The 14,512-nt window shown below is 46.8% G+C and overlaps 1 protein-coding gene across 2 annotated transcripts; it reads left to right on the plus strand.

The window, feature by feature from the left end:
* The first annotated feature begins 1,094 nt into the window (after positions 1–1,094).
* LOC311253352 (insulin receptor substrate 2-like) lies at positions 1,095–14,248 on the plus strand. 2 transcript variants are annotated; one of them, XM_084347261.1, is made up of 3 exons: positions 1,095–4,008; positions 4,326–4,825; positions 11,215–14,248. In XM_084347261.1, the coding sequence occupies exons 1-3, from the start codon at positions 1,328–1,330 to the stop codon at positions 11,217–11,219; spliced, it is 3,186 nt and encodes a 1,061-aa protein (XP_084203387.1). In that variant the 5' UTR covers positions 1,095–1,327; the 3' UTR covers positions 11,220–14,248. The 2 variants fall into 2 exon arrangements, with proteins under 2 accessions (XP_084203387.1, XP_084203388.1); XM_084347262.1 differs by having other exon boundaries at positions 4,329–4,825.
* The last annotated feature ends 264 nt before the right edge of the window (positions 14,249–14,512 follow it).

Consider the following 14,512-nt stretch of genomic DNA (forward strand, 5'->3'; position numbering starts at 1 on the left):
TGTAGTATTAAAATACTGAGTTTGAATTTGTTCTACAAAACTACATAGTGCTCCTTTAATTTAAAAATGTGCTGTTTCAGCTCTGATGCCACACGGAGTCTGCAAAGTACAATATTTGTTTCCAAAGTGTTGTGGAGTGGAAGTATGTAGCAGAAAATTGAAATACTAATACCTCAAAGTGGTACTTATGTACAGTAATTGAGTAAAAGTACCTCTGTTTGTCTCTGACGTGCAGAGTGAACCCTACAGCCAGATGATGGCAGCATTTCTGCAGCTTGTTGTTGCACAGAAGCCTCTCTGACGCATTTGCTTTAGTCATCCCCCCTGTGTGAGATGGCTGTTTTTCATTCAAAAAGAACATTTTGTCAAATAGAAAATAAATGTAAAAAAACACGCAGCAAAGTGCAGCACGAAGGAGCATCAAGGAGGCTCAACACACAAAACAAAACAAGATCAAAAACACAAGATCACAAAGTCAGTCACAGCTAAGTCTCCAACACATAATGGGCACAATTATGACCAAATGTGGACACATGCTGCTGGAGTGCTGAATGGGAGATTCAAAACCGGTGAAGGGCTGAAATAGGAAACGCAAGGTTCCAGTTTGAGAGGAATACCCACAGGTTTAAAAATAGGCCACAACAGTCCTTATATAAGAAGTGGGACATCAGGGCTGTTTACAGTGTGCCTGCCTGAGAAATGAATGGTTACAATCCAGCATTGTGTTGCACAATTCAAATCCTAATTAATCCAAAACAGGCTCTACAGGCCTGTCAATCACACTGTCAATAAAGACATTGAAAAGATTGAATATATCTGAAATCACCTGTAAGTAAACAGGTATGTAAAAAGAGTGATGGCTGTGTTTTGATGTGATACTTTCACTTTACACAACTGAAGAATAATTTCTGTTTCTACATGAGAGAGCTGTTTGGAAAGCAAAGTGGGGGGCGGGGCGTGCCTGCCTTGAATTATTTAACGAGCCAATAGGCAGCGTCGGAGCCGTGTGATGGACAGGCACGGCCCCTGCAGCACGGCCCGCCCCCCTATGACTCTGTGTTTTATTCTGTTTTTAGAGCAGCAGCGTCACATGTTGTTTTTCTCCAGGATCAGATCAGTGAGTCCCCGGTCTGCTCCCGCTGCACTGTTGCTCCTACCGCCGCGGACACAACCATCGGTGTCTGCTATGGACTAGATCGGGGGGGAAAAAACGGGTATTTTTTTTAAAAAAAAGTTTGTTTTTGCTGCGAGTTTGTTTTTCTCTCTTGGATTTAAAAAAAAAAAAAAAAAGGAGATTCCTTATATTTGGATTTGAAAGAGAAGAGAAATGGCAAGTCCTCCGGCGACGGGAGGACACCTGTTATCTAATGGGACGAGCGGTGTGAAGAAGAGCGGGTACCTGAGGAAGCAGAAACACGGACACAGGCGCTTTTTCGTGCTCCGAGAGCCGACCGAGCGCTGCCCTGCGCGGCTGGAGTATTACGAGAGCGAGAAGAAATGGAGGAACAAGTCCGCGGCGAAACGGGTCATAACTTTGGACTCCTGTCTGTGCGTAAACAAACGCGCCGACGCCAAACACAAGCACCTCATCGCCCTCTACACCAAGGACGAGTACTTCGCTGTGGCTGCGGACAACGAGCAGGAGCAGGAGAGCTGGTACACGGTGTTGACTGATCTCATAGCCGAGGGGAAAGTGTACGACAGCCCTGCTTCCACCTCCTCTTTAGTGGGCTTTGAGGAGGCCAGCTACGGACTCATTACTCCTGCCACAGCTGTCTATAAGGAGGTATGGCAGGTCAACTTGAAATCCAAAGGCTTGGGTCAGATCAAGAACCTCACTGGAGTGTACAGGCTGTGTTTGTCCAGCCGAACCATCAGCTTTGTCAAACTGAACTCAGAAACAGCTGCTGTCAGTTTACAGCTCATGAACATCCGGAGATGTGGCCACTCAGACAGCTTCTTCTTCATCGAGGTGGGCCGGTCAGCGGTGACTGGACCTGGTGAGTTCTGGATGCAGGCGGAGGACTCTGTGGTGGCGCAGAACATCCACGAGACCATCCTGGAGGCCATGAAGGCCATGAAGGAGCTGTCAGAGTTCAGGCCGAGGAGCAAAAGCCAGTCTGCCAGCACAAACCCCATCTCTGTGCCCACACGACGCAACCTCAACAACCTCCCCCCAAGTCAGACGGGCCTGGTGAGGAGATCCAGAACAGATAGCATGGCAGCCACGTCCCCGGGGAGAAAGTTCACGTCCTGTCGGATAAGAACGGCCAGTGAGGGAGATGGAAGCGTGACCCGGCCTGTGTCCATGTCCATATCTGTGAACGGGAGTCCCACCAGTCCAAACTCTGGGAATCACTTCGGCAGGTCCCACACCCTCAGCAGCAGTGGGCGCACCTGTAAAATGCTCGAGTCCTCCTCCAACCTGCATCACAGTAGGTCCATGCCAGTGTCCAACTCCCCTCCTGCTGCCTCCAGCCCCATCAGCATGTCTCCCAGAGGGGGGGCGAGTACCTTCACTCCTGACAAAGCCAGGCGGCCTTTCAGCTGCAGCGCCTCCATCTCTGGCTCTCTCAGTGACACCGGCTTCATGCTGTGTGACGATTACAGCTGCAGCCCAGGTGACCCCAAATTCCTCCCCCTGACCCGCAGCGATACCCCGGACTCTCTGTCCAGCACGCCTCCATCCCGTGACAGTGGCGACCCTTGTGGCTACATGATAATGGAGAGCAGCAGATCTGGCGCTTGTGGGGATGCACTTTCGCTTGACAAGGCGTACAGGAAGCGGACGCACTCCCTCACGACGCCACGTCAACAGAGGGTGGTGGCGCCGCTGTCTTCGGCCTCCCTGGACGAGTACACGCTCATGAGGATGGCGCACGGGCAGAACTCTCACTCCGCCTCGCCCAAAGTGTCCTACCCTGAGGATTACGGAGACATCGAAATCGGGTCATCCAGGAGCTCCAGTAGTAACCTTGCAGATGATGGCTACATGCCAATGACGCCAGGTGTAGCCTCCCAGTCTGGCAAGGTAGACAACTATGTCCCCATGAGCCCCATGTGTGTCTCAGCGCCGAAACAGATTGTAAACCCTAGGGTGCATCCTCAGGCGACTGCAAACGGCGGCTACAAGACCAACTCCCCCTGCAGCAGCTCTCTAGAGGACAATGGCTACATGAGGATGTGGTGTGGCTCTAAATCATCCATTGAGAGCCCTGACAGGCACGGTGAATACATGAACATGTCACCTGGAAACCCACCTCCACTCCAGACCCCCCCTGATTACTACTTGGGCATGCTGGCTGCTGAACCGGCATCAGTGAGACCATCTTACCACACAGGCTCCCTCACGCTCCCTGCTAAACTTCAAGCCTCCAAGAATGAGGAGAGCAACCAGTATGTGTTGATGAGTCCTCAGAGTTTGAGACAGAGGTCGGGGGAGTCAGACTATTACTCAGTGATGCAGCCCAGTGCTGCTCAGACCTCACCCCTGAGCCCTTCTGTACCCTCCCCAGTCAGACACAGCCGGGCGGAGACCCTGCCCTACAGAGGGAGGCTGGGCAGGCCTAACAGGCTATCCCTAGACACCCTGAGGACCCTGCCCAGCATGAACGAGCACCCCCTTCCTGGAGAACCCCGCAGCCCTGGGGAGTACATTAACATTGACTTTAGCAGCACCAGATTCTCTCCGCCCTCCACTGTATCCACAGAGAGCCAGTCCTCATCACTGGGCTCCAGCGGCGGGGGCCCGGGGAGGTCTTCCCTGACAGACTACATCAACCTGGAGCTGGGCTCACACTCACCCAAGGAGGCTAACACTCCCGCTGAGCGCTTGGACACACTGCCAGAGTTGTCAATGTGCCCCTGCTCAGAGGAGAATGGAGTGTACCATTTGGAGAGTGAGAAGAGGTCTAAGGGCCTCTGTGATGAGGTGAAAAATGACTACACGGAGATGACGTTTGGGATGACAAGCTCGCCTCCACAGCTTGTTCCACACAACACAGCAAGGTATGTGTATCTGTGTATAAAGGGAGTCACTTTTATCATGTATTTTAATTTATTTCACAAGTCTGGATGTATGATTGATCCCCAGGAGAAGCATGTTTACTCAATGAAAAAAAAAACCATGTACTGTAATCCAGATGTGAGTCTCTATCCTTGGTTGATTTCCTTAAACAAGATGAATTTTTCAAGTGTCAATGACTCAACATTGCATAAATATCTGCAATATTTTAGTCATTACATTGGATTTTAAACCTTTATTAGTAGCATATCAGTGTGAGAATAATGACTAAACCTCTCATGTTTTGAATATTGCTCTCTAGCAGCCAGATCAGCAGGGAGAGGCGGCTCTCTCTGGAGGATCAGGGAGTCCCAGAAGCAATCGGGGTGTTCCTTCTCGGGGCGACCTCCTCCTCCACAGTGGACCCTGACTGCTCCGCCAAGGTGATTCGCGCCAACCCACAAGGACGTCGGCGCCACAGCTCCGAAACTTTCTCCTCTACTGCAACGGTGACGCCGGTGTTCCCTTCCTTCGCCCGTGGGGACACGGTGAAGAGGCACAGCTCGGTAGAAAACATCTCGTCCCGGAGCAGCGAGGGCTCTGACGAGGAATACGGCAGCCCTGTGAACCGGCAGAGCTCGGCCGGCTACCCCAACGGACTGAACTACATTGCCTTGAACCTGCTGGACAGCAGGGACGTGGAGAAATGCGAGGACCTGGCTGGCTTCAAACCCACCAGCAGCTGCAAGGGGGGTATCAATGGATTACACAGCTCACCATATGTCTGTTTGGGATTCAAGGAGGCTGCAACCACTGCCAAAGGTGAGCGAGGTTAATGTCAGATGTGTTACTGCTCAGTAATGTATGTAAACTTTCAGCCCTTCAGGTGTTTTTGTTTTTATTGAGAGAATTAAGTGTTTATGGAAGTTGAAAGGTAGCGCTTTCAAAATAAAATACCAAAGTAGTTTGGTTTCACTGTTCAAACTGTGAGAAAAAACAGATGAGCAAATTTTAAAGTTGCATTTCCTCTAAATTCAAATTCAAAGTAGGTGGTGCTGATGTGGCCTTCATGTGCTCCTTTTGAGCTCATTCTTCTCAGCACTCACACATCCTGTAACATGAGTACCATATTTGTGGCAACTCGTGCAAATAAGCAAGAGTGCCGTTTTTGCACTCGAGTGTCAAAATTAGTGGCTTCCAATTTCAGCCTCAGTCACTCCTGCTTTTGCTGTTTTCGAATTTGTGATCACAACATTTCCCACAACACGTGAACGCAGCGCGAGGCTGCTATGAAACGTGACCAGGCTGCGAGCTCTGAAGTAAACAAGCACCATGACTGAGCAGGACGCTGCCTCGCTGCTACTGTTGTGGGCTGCAGATACTAAAAATACACGAGTAGAATATCGGGATTCCACCAACGCTTATTATGAATGGAAGTTGTTTTGTACAGAAAAGAGAAATGCGAGGCTAGAGCTTTATTATGAAACATCAGACACGTGTATACAGCAAATATGAGGTTGGATGTATTAAATACTTTCTTCTTGTCGAGGCTATAAAATGTATGGCTTGCAATGCCAAAGGAATGCTCCAAAGCTGATAGGTAAGGCTTCCTGTCAGCTGTAATGTCACACTGAGCCGCGGGCACTTCCGGCTGTTGTTGTTTTTCAGTTGGGTAGGCTTTAGGATGTGTTGCACATCAATGTGACCTCTATAGACCCCTTCTTCCCACCATCCCGTGATCAATACCGTGTCCCAGAATATCCCAATGTGCAAAATAAAGCCGCGGCGTGGGACAGCAGACGGTGTAAACAAAGCGCACGGGGGGCAGCAGATTGTTGACATTAAAGCCAAGTTTGACTTTCTGTCCCCGCGCCCTTTATTGGACACACTCACATGCACATAGATGGGTGGGAGGAGGTGGAGGTTGGGAGGAGGGGTTGCGCGCTTGACATGTGAGGCCCCGGCACAAGTGGATATGTGTTTGTGTCCTTGCAGGCAGCAGCGAGGGGGAAAACAACAAAGTGGGCGAGTTGCTATGCGGCCATCAGGTAACTGGATGTCACGGTCCGCATTCCTGGCTGAGCCGGTTTGAAAAGTTGCTGTGAGAGGGGGCCTGTTTTTGTCCCCGGCTCGGGGCCGTTTGAATAGAAGTGGCTTTTATTTCACCACAAGGCCCCTGTGTTGAGCGAGGTTGTATCATGTTTCATTTTTAACGCACAGGACTGAGAAATGCCACAAAACTTCTTTGCAGAGGCAGTGACGTTCTGGTAAATAAACAGGAGTGTACCGACGGCGTGTATTGAAAATCAATTATTTTCCTAGAAGCCTTTAATTTATGCGACTGTGTGACTTAGTTCTTCAGCCAAACTGAGTAAATGATGCTCTGCTGCGTCCTGATTTGCAGCTAAATGACTCCTCGCAACGTGTGCCCGCATGTTCGTTTGTTTTTATCCGAGGTGCGCTGGTTCGCACGTGTCCTCCACTCATGTACAAATATTTTTTATGGTGCTAATAAAGCCAGTTGAATGTAACTGACTTGGGGGAGAGGGAAGGAAAAAAGACTCAAGCACATACATGTGGACTCTAGCACGTACGCATGCAGAACAGTCGGGGGTGTTTTTTCTCTCTCAGGGATGTTTTTTTCCTTTTTTCTGCTTTTTTTTTTTTTTTCCAGTGGCGTAGCCTGCATCCGTGAACACTTGGCAGGCGGAGATGTGCAGAGAGAGAGTGGCCTGTTTTGTTTTTCCAGCGCTGCCTGCCTGTTTGTGGGAGAGCGAATGAATGCGTGCATAATGGGGCAGGATGGCACGTGCACTCCACTGCCCTTCTGCCTCATTAGGCTGTTCACTTAGCAGAAGTAAGACAAGCAGAGAGGGGGAGATGGAGCACAGCCTTGTATGCTCAGTCGAAAGAGGAGGGGAGGGGCTTGAGTTTTTTAAAGCAACAAACAAACTCATTGGTGAGGCCCCCGCTCTTCAGCGAAGGTGCATTCTGGGAGCGCGGGACCCAGGATGGCAGACCCGATGGCTTGTTTACTGAACACTCAGTCCAAAGCAGGGTGAAGGAGGTCAGAGTGCGCTACGGGGGGGTTTTGGCGCCGGGCCCCACTAGCGGAGAGCTTTGATTTTTATCAGCACGTCACGCTGGGCCCTCGGACCATGTGCCACCCTGACCCAAAAGTCTGCAGGTTTTCATTCCAGACAAACGCCTTGATTAGTTTACCCTCTCAGTGAAATGCAGTCTGGCTGGAACGACGACCTGCGGGCTCTCAGGCTAAAACTAATCAGTCCCAACTCACCCTTGGAATTTAGCGTTTGCCCCCCGGGCCCATGTGACGGCCCCCTTGTTGAGAAACGTGACTGCACCGCTTCAAGTCAACAAAACCCTGAAGTCATAAGCTTTTGACAGCTGGATCCGCTGCTTTTTTAGAGTCGCCTGGCAATAAGGGTCAGGTGTTTGTTTACATCTTGTTCTGTCAGCGAGCCAGCCCATGTGACTCGGAGGTGGTGTTTACCTCTGCCCTAACCTGAGCTGCCCGCCTCATCTCGCGGCCCCTGGCTAGCCGAGGCTCAGCCAGGTGGATGTTCTGTACCAGACCCAGATTAGCCAAGTCAGCCGTCTCTGTTTCCACCTCCTCGTCTGACTAATACCTTCACCTGACCGCGACAACCAACTCCTGCTCCCTCGTGGCACTGTGAGGTGATTCTTACTACACTACAGCTTATTTATTATTTTCTTTTCTTATCGTATTCGGTGGACGATGAAGGATAGAAGGAGGGTTAAAAAAATCATGAGGGGCCTCAAAGACAAGAGGAGCCCTGCTGTGACACCCCGAGTCCCTCCTGAGTGCTAGTGGCAGATGGCCGCTCTCTGGAGGGAAAATGTGTGAGAGTGTGTGCGTGTGTGGAAAGGGGGTGGCATGGGGGGTTAAACACCTGCCACTCTGACTCATCTTCACACACACATGCAAACACATTATTACACCCATTTCCCTTAGAATGTAAACATATACCATACCACTATATCTCTCTCTCTCTCAAGTCATTACCTACTCACTATCCCTCCGCTAATGACAGCCCACCATCTGCCGCACCCACGGGCTGCAGAGTATGACCATCAGCATCGTGTGTGTGTGTGTGTGTGTGTCTGTGTGTGTCTGTGTGTGTGTGTGTAATTCATCGGCCAGATTAGAAGCGTTCGTGTCCATCTACTTAAATCCCGTTTCCGCTTAACGTCATTCAGTCACTAGTACTGTGGATGATGTCATCGCAGGGCGGATGTATTGGGTAGATGTTGCGTATATCTACTTTTCCCGTGATGTGTGCTGTTGCGATGTTAGTGCAGCGAGCGAAAGAGGTCTTGTTGCACAGCCATGCATCCCTAACTCGCTCCAAGCATGCTCAGTCAGTTCGGATGTCATAACAAGGTGTACGTTGGCACACAGAGAGAAAAGGGAGTTTGTTTTCACATCCGAAACCATTCAAAGGCTTTTAGTCATTTTTAATACAGCTATTCTGATAATCAGTAAACCATTCCTGTCAAATATTCTCTTGTTCCAGCTTGTTTTTCTCTTATGTGAGTGATTCCTAAGCCTGATATGGGTCGCAGGATGAATGAACAGAGTTCATAAATGCATCGTGGGATAGTTTAAGAAGAAAAACACAATTTTCTGTCATGCAAATTCAAAAAAAGTGACGTTTTGGCATCAAAAATGTGTTAAAATAAGGCAATATTACTTAGACTTCTGCCTTATTTTAAGCTAACAGTGCTAAAAGTTTAGTAAACACTGTTTTATGTAATAGTTAACTGAATGTCTCGGATAAAGGAAATTTCCTGGATACAGGAAACAAGCATTTTTTAACATTTTCTGACATTTTATGGTCCAAATCGGTAGATTAATGGATTATATCTTTTTTCTGTTGGCTCTCTGCTGCTCTAACTCGCTGAGACATTTGCATAAAGGCTGCATTGACACCATTTTTTCCACTACTGGAATTTTGGCCAACATCGTCGCTCTGTGGCGCCCATGTGGCTCTATTGTGATTTCCTGCTCGCCCCATTTTGCGCCGGCATTTGTGGAATTACTCGTAAAGGTGACACCTGGTTTTACCCATCAGCCTGATTGTCCAATCCATTGCTGCTGCGGCTCAAACGCACACACACACACACACACACACACACACACATAGCTGTTAAATTGTTTATTTACATCCGCATCAGACCTGCATCGAAGCCAAGATCTTGCAAACACAACAAAGCGGCGCAAATAGGCGCGACAGGAAATCCAGAATTGCCGTGTTACTTGATATATAGAGAACAAACATGCACACGTAACACCGCAGGCTCTTGTGTCAGAGTTTCCAGGCTGTGTATGTGTGTGTCTATGTGTGTGTGTGTCATGGCACGGGGAGGAGGGGGGCTAAAGTAGGCCGGGATGTTCCAGACAGAAGCGCTAGCTGCTAGATAACTGCGTGGCCAGCGTTCCCCACATTTAGCCAGCCACGGCTCCAGATGAGATTACAGCCTCTGCAGGCGAGATTAGACGGCCAGGGGTAGATGAGCGAGAGCCAGTGGCTACTCCACGAGCAGCAGCTGGGGGAATACGTAATGCAAGGTGTGGGCAAATTTGAGTTTAGCGTTGACGTTTTGATAGTACATTATATAAGATGCGTGGAGTTATTTTAGGATTCAGTCACTTTATATCCCTTGAGTGTTCTCACCTACCCTTCATCCTCCTCTTTTTATATTTGTCGTGCTAAAATAGAGTTAACACAGTGTTTTCTCAAGGCTTTTGCTTTGGGTGACCGCTCCAAAACTGGCAACTTTGCAGGAACTTAGAAAAACCAGCCTGACCGACGTGCATTTTTGAGGTAATCCGGCGTCTTTTTCAAGAGTTTCATCAACTCTACACTGATACAAGTCCCTCAGCCCGAAACACAGCCATGTAATCCTAGCGTGGTTTCATGACACATGACCGCAGCGAGGATATCGTCCTATAGCGTCCCTGCTCCCCCTTTCCTGCACACATTTAGCCGTGCAGGTCTCTGCTCAGCCGTAAAGCCTTCACCCCTGCTCCTCCTGGAAGCTTCCAGTTGACCCAGTGTCCCTCCCTCCTCCTGACCACCACGCTTACTTCAAGTAAATCCTTCCCTCTTATCACTCGCAGCCCCTCCTGCACACACGCACTGGCTTTAAAAACACCTCAAAATTATACAATATCTGTTGCAATATACATGCAACCACATCTCTCTGTGGATGCATCAGCTACTGTACCACTAACTGGTCCTCCCCTGCTCAGTGTGTCCATAGCAACACGGCAGCGCGACAGGAGACCCCCACCCCCCATCACTCTACATCCCAGATTATGTAATTACGACCGCTGCCGACCAGCCTCCCACTCCCAGCCTACCCCCTCCGTCCTTCAAGCGCTCCCCGGGCAAAACAGCTGGTGTGTTAAGAAATGACACACACCATCCGACAACGACGTGATAGAATCAGGACGGGGTTCGGGTCCAGGTGGAGCAAAGCGAGCTCCTGCGGCTGGATGTCGTGCACATTTATAAACCCTCTTTGTGCAAAAAATGAACCAAAATCCATGCAAATAATCGCCATTCAACACAAATAACACACGTAAAACAATCAAGTTCACACATCCCAAATCCCCCCTATTTAACGTGCCTGTCCAGAACTCACTGTTCTTGTTATTCAAGCTGTTTTTCACAGTGTCTCCTTGTTATTGTGGCACAAAAGCACAACCCTAATCTGAGTCTGTAAATGAGTTCACACCGCACACAGCATAAGGGCTCTCCTGTCTGCCGTCTGAAAGGTCTGAATTGTTGGCACCACTGTTGTTTGTGGGGAAATACTGAGACTACAAACTGGGGTTTACCCACCGACAGATGAAACTAATCATCTGTTATGAAAAGAGCTCTTGCGTATCCCTACTTACACCTGTTTCTTCTCATATGCAAGAACTGTTTCTACATTACGCTACAGTTTTTGTTCATGTAATGATTATGTATTGTATTATATACCTGGGCAGCCCGCCCAAGTAAAGTGTATGTGTGGGAAACACTGGGGTTTTTGTTTTAATTCCCCGCAGCCTCACAACAAAAAAGCTTTTATAGTTTGAATATTGTTTGTTAGATAAAGTCTTAAATTGTTATATATCTTCACTAACTTCCTCTTTTCTCTCCTGTCGTCTCTTTCAGACTGAAGGACTCCTCGATCCTCCGACTTGGCGTCTTCACCGACCTGCTGCTCGACAAAAAAACAACAGAACTTTGCCCTTCCACTGGGCACCGTGGCCCTAAAAGACTGTCTGGACCCTCAGCGACGCTCGCACACAAACGCATACACACTTAGGAAACAAGCAGGTCACCATCTATGCATGTCATGAATTTGCTGAAGGCGGGACAGGTGTGTGTGTGTGCGTGTGTGTGTGTGTGGGCGGATGTGTGCGTTGTGTATGTGGCACCTCATGTTCCCTGCGCTTTCAGAGGCCATTTCTCCTCTGACCCAAATTTTTGGCGCAAGCACAGAAGCAAAGATAGTCAGACGATAACTACACTCTAATGGCACCCAGATACTATTTATTTACTTGAGGGTAGTTTACGACTGCCTGTGTGCGTGCGTGAGTGTGTGTTTCTGAGTACGACCAACTGGTATGTCAGTGAACAATGAAACCTACTATAAAAAAGGCCCAGGGAGCAAAGACACCAAGGTACACTGAGTATATAACTATATTTAGATTAGATATTTTATTTATTTTTGAAAGATGAATGTCTGATAAGACCGACCCAATGCCTTAATGTGTATACTGTCCTTATGTTTTCTATGAAATAAGAGATAAATATTCTATTTCGGTACGTCTGTTTGGACCTACATCTCTATATTGTTATTCTGTTGTGGAAAGTAAAAAGCCTAGATTATCATTAAAACTATTATTTCAGAAATGTACAGTACAGTGGGGCTGCTTGAGATCTGATTTATCGTATTGATATTAAAGTATTTTCTTAATTACTAATTTCTTATTTATTCTAACCTAGTTTATTTTTTTGTCCAATCAAAAGCGCTGGACTTAAAGAAATATATTTCTAAATGTTTTTAAGAGTTATGCATGTCTTTATAACTCAGCTCAGACCCCACAACACCAGGCATCTGAATGCACTGTACCTCCCACCGTTCCTTAGTCACTTGAGCCTGAAAACCTCACACACTCCTACCTTCAAACCTACGGCCTGCTGTTAAGCTCGACGAAGGCCGCTCCTGCTGTGATATCATTTGACGGTACAACTGTCTAGTTGAGGTGACGATGGTGGGGTGGAGCCAATGAAATATGTCAAGGTTTGGGCACAGTCGAGACGAGCGAGGGCTTGAGGTGATTGGGGGGGGGGGAAGGCTCGCTGGTTTTAGCTGTGCTGGACAAGCACAGAGGGGAGGAGGGCTCTACAACAGAGAGATATTACAGGAAAAAAAGGCCAATAGCCACATCTGGCACCATCATGGAGGTTCACTGGAGAACCAGCTGTCTGGAAAATATAACTGTACCGCAGACGGCATGAAAAAGTTTGACCTGGCTGAAGAGGATTATGTAATGTAACAAGTTACTGTGAGACAACTGTGTGATAATTAGGGGATAATGCTAAATGCTAAATGCTAAAACATTGTGTAATAGTAGCACCAGTCAGTGTAGTAGTCTATTGTGCAGTGGTATGTAATGTTTGCTAACCATCATCAGCTCCTGGCTGACATTAGCCAACGTTCGCAAAATTAGCATTTTCAGGATGCTAACATGCTAGCATAACACTTGTATGAACTTTTTAAAGTAAATAAACTGACTCAGTTTCGTCAGTTACACAGTAATATTTATCTAAAGTTTGCTAACGTTAGCTAGCATTAGCTCCTGACTGACTTTGGCTCACATTAGCAAAAAAAAAGCAATTTCATGCTAGCGGTGTAAGTTGCCTAAATTACATCACAATATCTATCATTACACATCAATAGCTAGCTAAAGTTTGCTAACGTTAGCCACCATCAGTTTCTGGCTGACATTAGCTAAAAATAGCAATTTCAGGATGCTAACATGCTAGTATAACACTCGTATAAGATACTTTAAAAATAAGCAAGCTGACCCAGTAATGTCAGTTACCTAAAGTTTTAACGTTAGCTAACATTAGCTACCATAAACTACTGGTCATAACAAGGCTGTAGCAGAGCTGAGAGCTAGTCAAACTTTTAATCTTTCAAAAGTTATGTAGTTTAGTTTTAATCTGAAGAAACTGTATCCGTACTCCAGTCAGACATAAGCCGACAACAAACGTGAACTTCGGCTGCTTCCCCCAAGAGCTTTGAACCTCCAAAATGGCTGCCAGATGGTTCCTTAACATCATCTGACATCCTGACTGTGCGGTTTTTTGTGTCATCCACTGTGCCGACTCCAACTGGCTCACAACCCCTTTAGTGTACAGTAGATTGTAAAACTTTTAACCATGTCTGAATGTATCACTGAGCTGGTGGGGACACCACAGAAACATAACGTGGGAAATGGTTTTGACAGAGTCGGATAATATTGGAGCTGTACCACGCCGAGTGGTGGTATCTATTTATCTTCAGAGTCTTGAATGTGTATATTGTGTACATAGAAAGAGTTTAACTAAGAAAATCTATTGAAAAAACAGAGTACTTAGATTTTACCTATGTTGCGATGATATTCCTGTGTAAAGACTTTGGCTACCGATTTTTAAAAAGGGGACGGGGTTTTTGCTTTGGGGTTGTACAGTGTATTGTATGCTTTTCTCCCTCACAGTCTCTGTGACTATATGAAAAAAAATAATCTGTCTATTTTATTATAGAGATCTCTTTGCCTTGTTGACACACTTTACCTAATGGCATATGCAATAGTGACATGAATACAATCTAGTTTACAACCGTGGAACCAAATGTAACATTGCATTAATGATTTTTGTTTTTCTTTTCGTGGCGAGCAGAAGCTGTTTTTGCTCCTTGTACATTTCTCTTTCTGCCAAGTGTTTTGTTTTCTGTCGGCGGGAACTTTGTTCTTGACATGTCTCAAAGCGCTTTTCCCCATTTCTGTGTCCATGGACGGACTCTTCTTTTACAGATTGATCTCGGATCGACTCAGTCTGAATGTGTCGTTGTCTTCCATTGTACATAGTTCAATATACTGTTTATTGTGATGCTCACAAGAGATGATTATAATGATTTATAAATTCTGGTAGTCGAGTATTGCTTTTGTCTGTATTGATTATGGATAGCAACCTACAGAAATAAATGAATTTATTTAAAGAGGTACAACTTTGTCTTCATTTTTTATTTCCACATGAAATATTTGATGCTGCCTCACTTTAATATACACTCAAAAAAATCATTTCTTCTGTAAAGTACATCATTTAATGCAAAGTCTTTCTATCATGTTGAATAAACGTGAATCAATTAAGTTAATGCAATTGTTCAAGTAGTACACATCACAGTAATCCATATGTAATG

This window comes from Pagrus pagrus (assembly GCF_965226575.1).
Source record: "Pagrus pagrus genome assembly, chromosome: 24".
Classification (NCBI taxonomy): domain Eukaryota; kingdom Metazoa; phylum Chordata; class Actinopteri; order Spariformes; family Sparidae; genus Pagrus; species Pagrus pagrus.

What these genes read in the sequence shown, in the direction of transcription:
- LOC311253352 (XM_084347261.1), top strand. Translation starts at nt 1,328, where the DNA reads ATGGCAAGTCCTCCGGCGACGGGAGGACACCTGTTATCTAATGGGACG. An exon ending in GTTCCACACAACACAGCAAG is followed by an intron (nt 4,009 to 4,325) that starts GTATGTGTATCT and finishes ATTGCTCTCTAG; the next exon opens with CAGCCAGATCAGCAGGGAGA.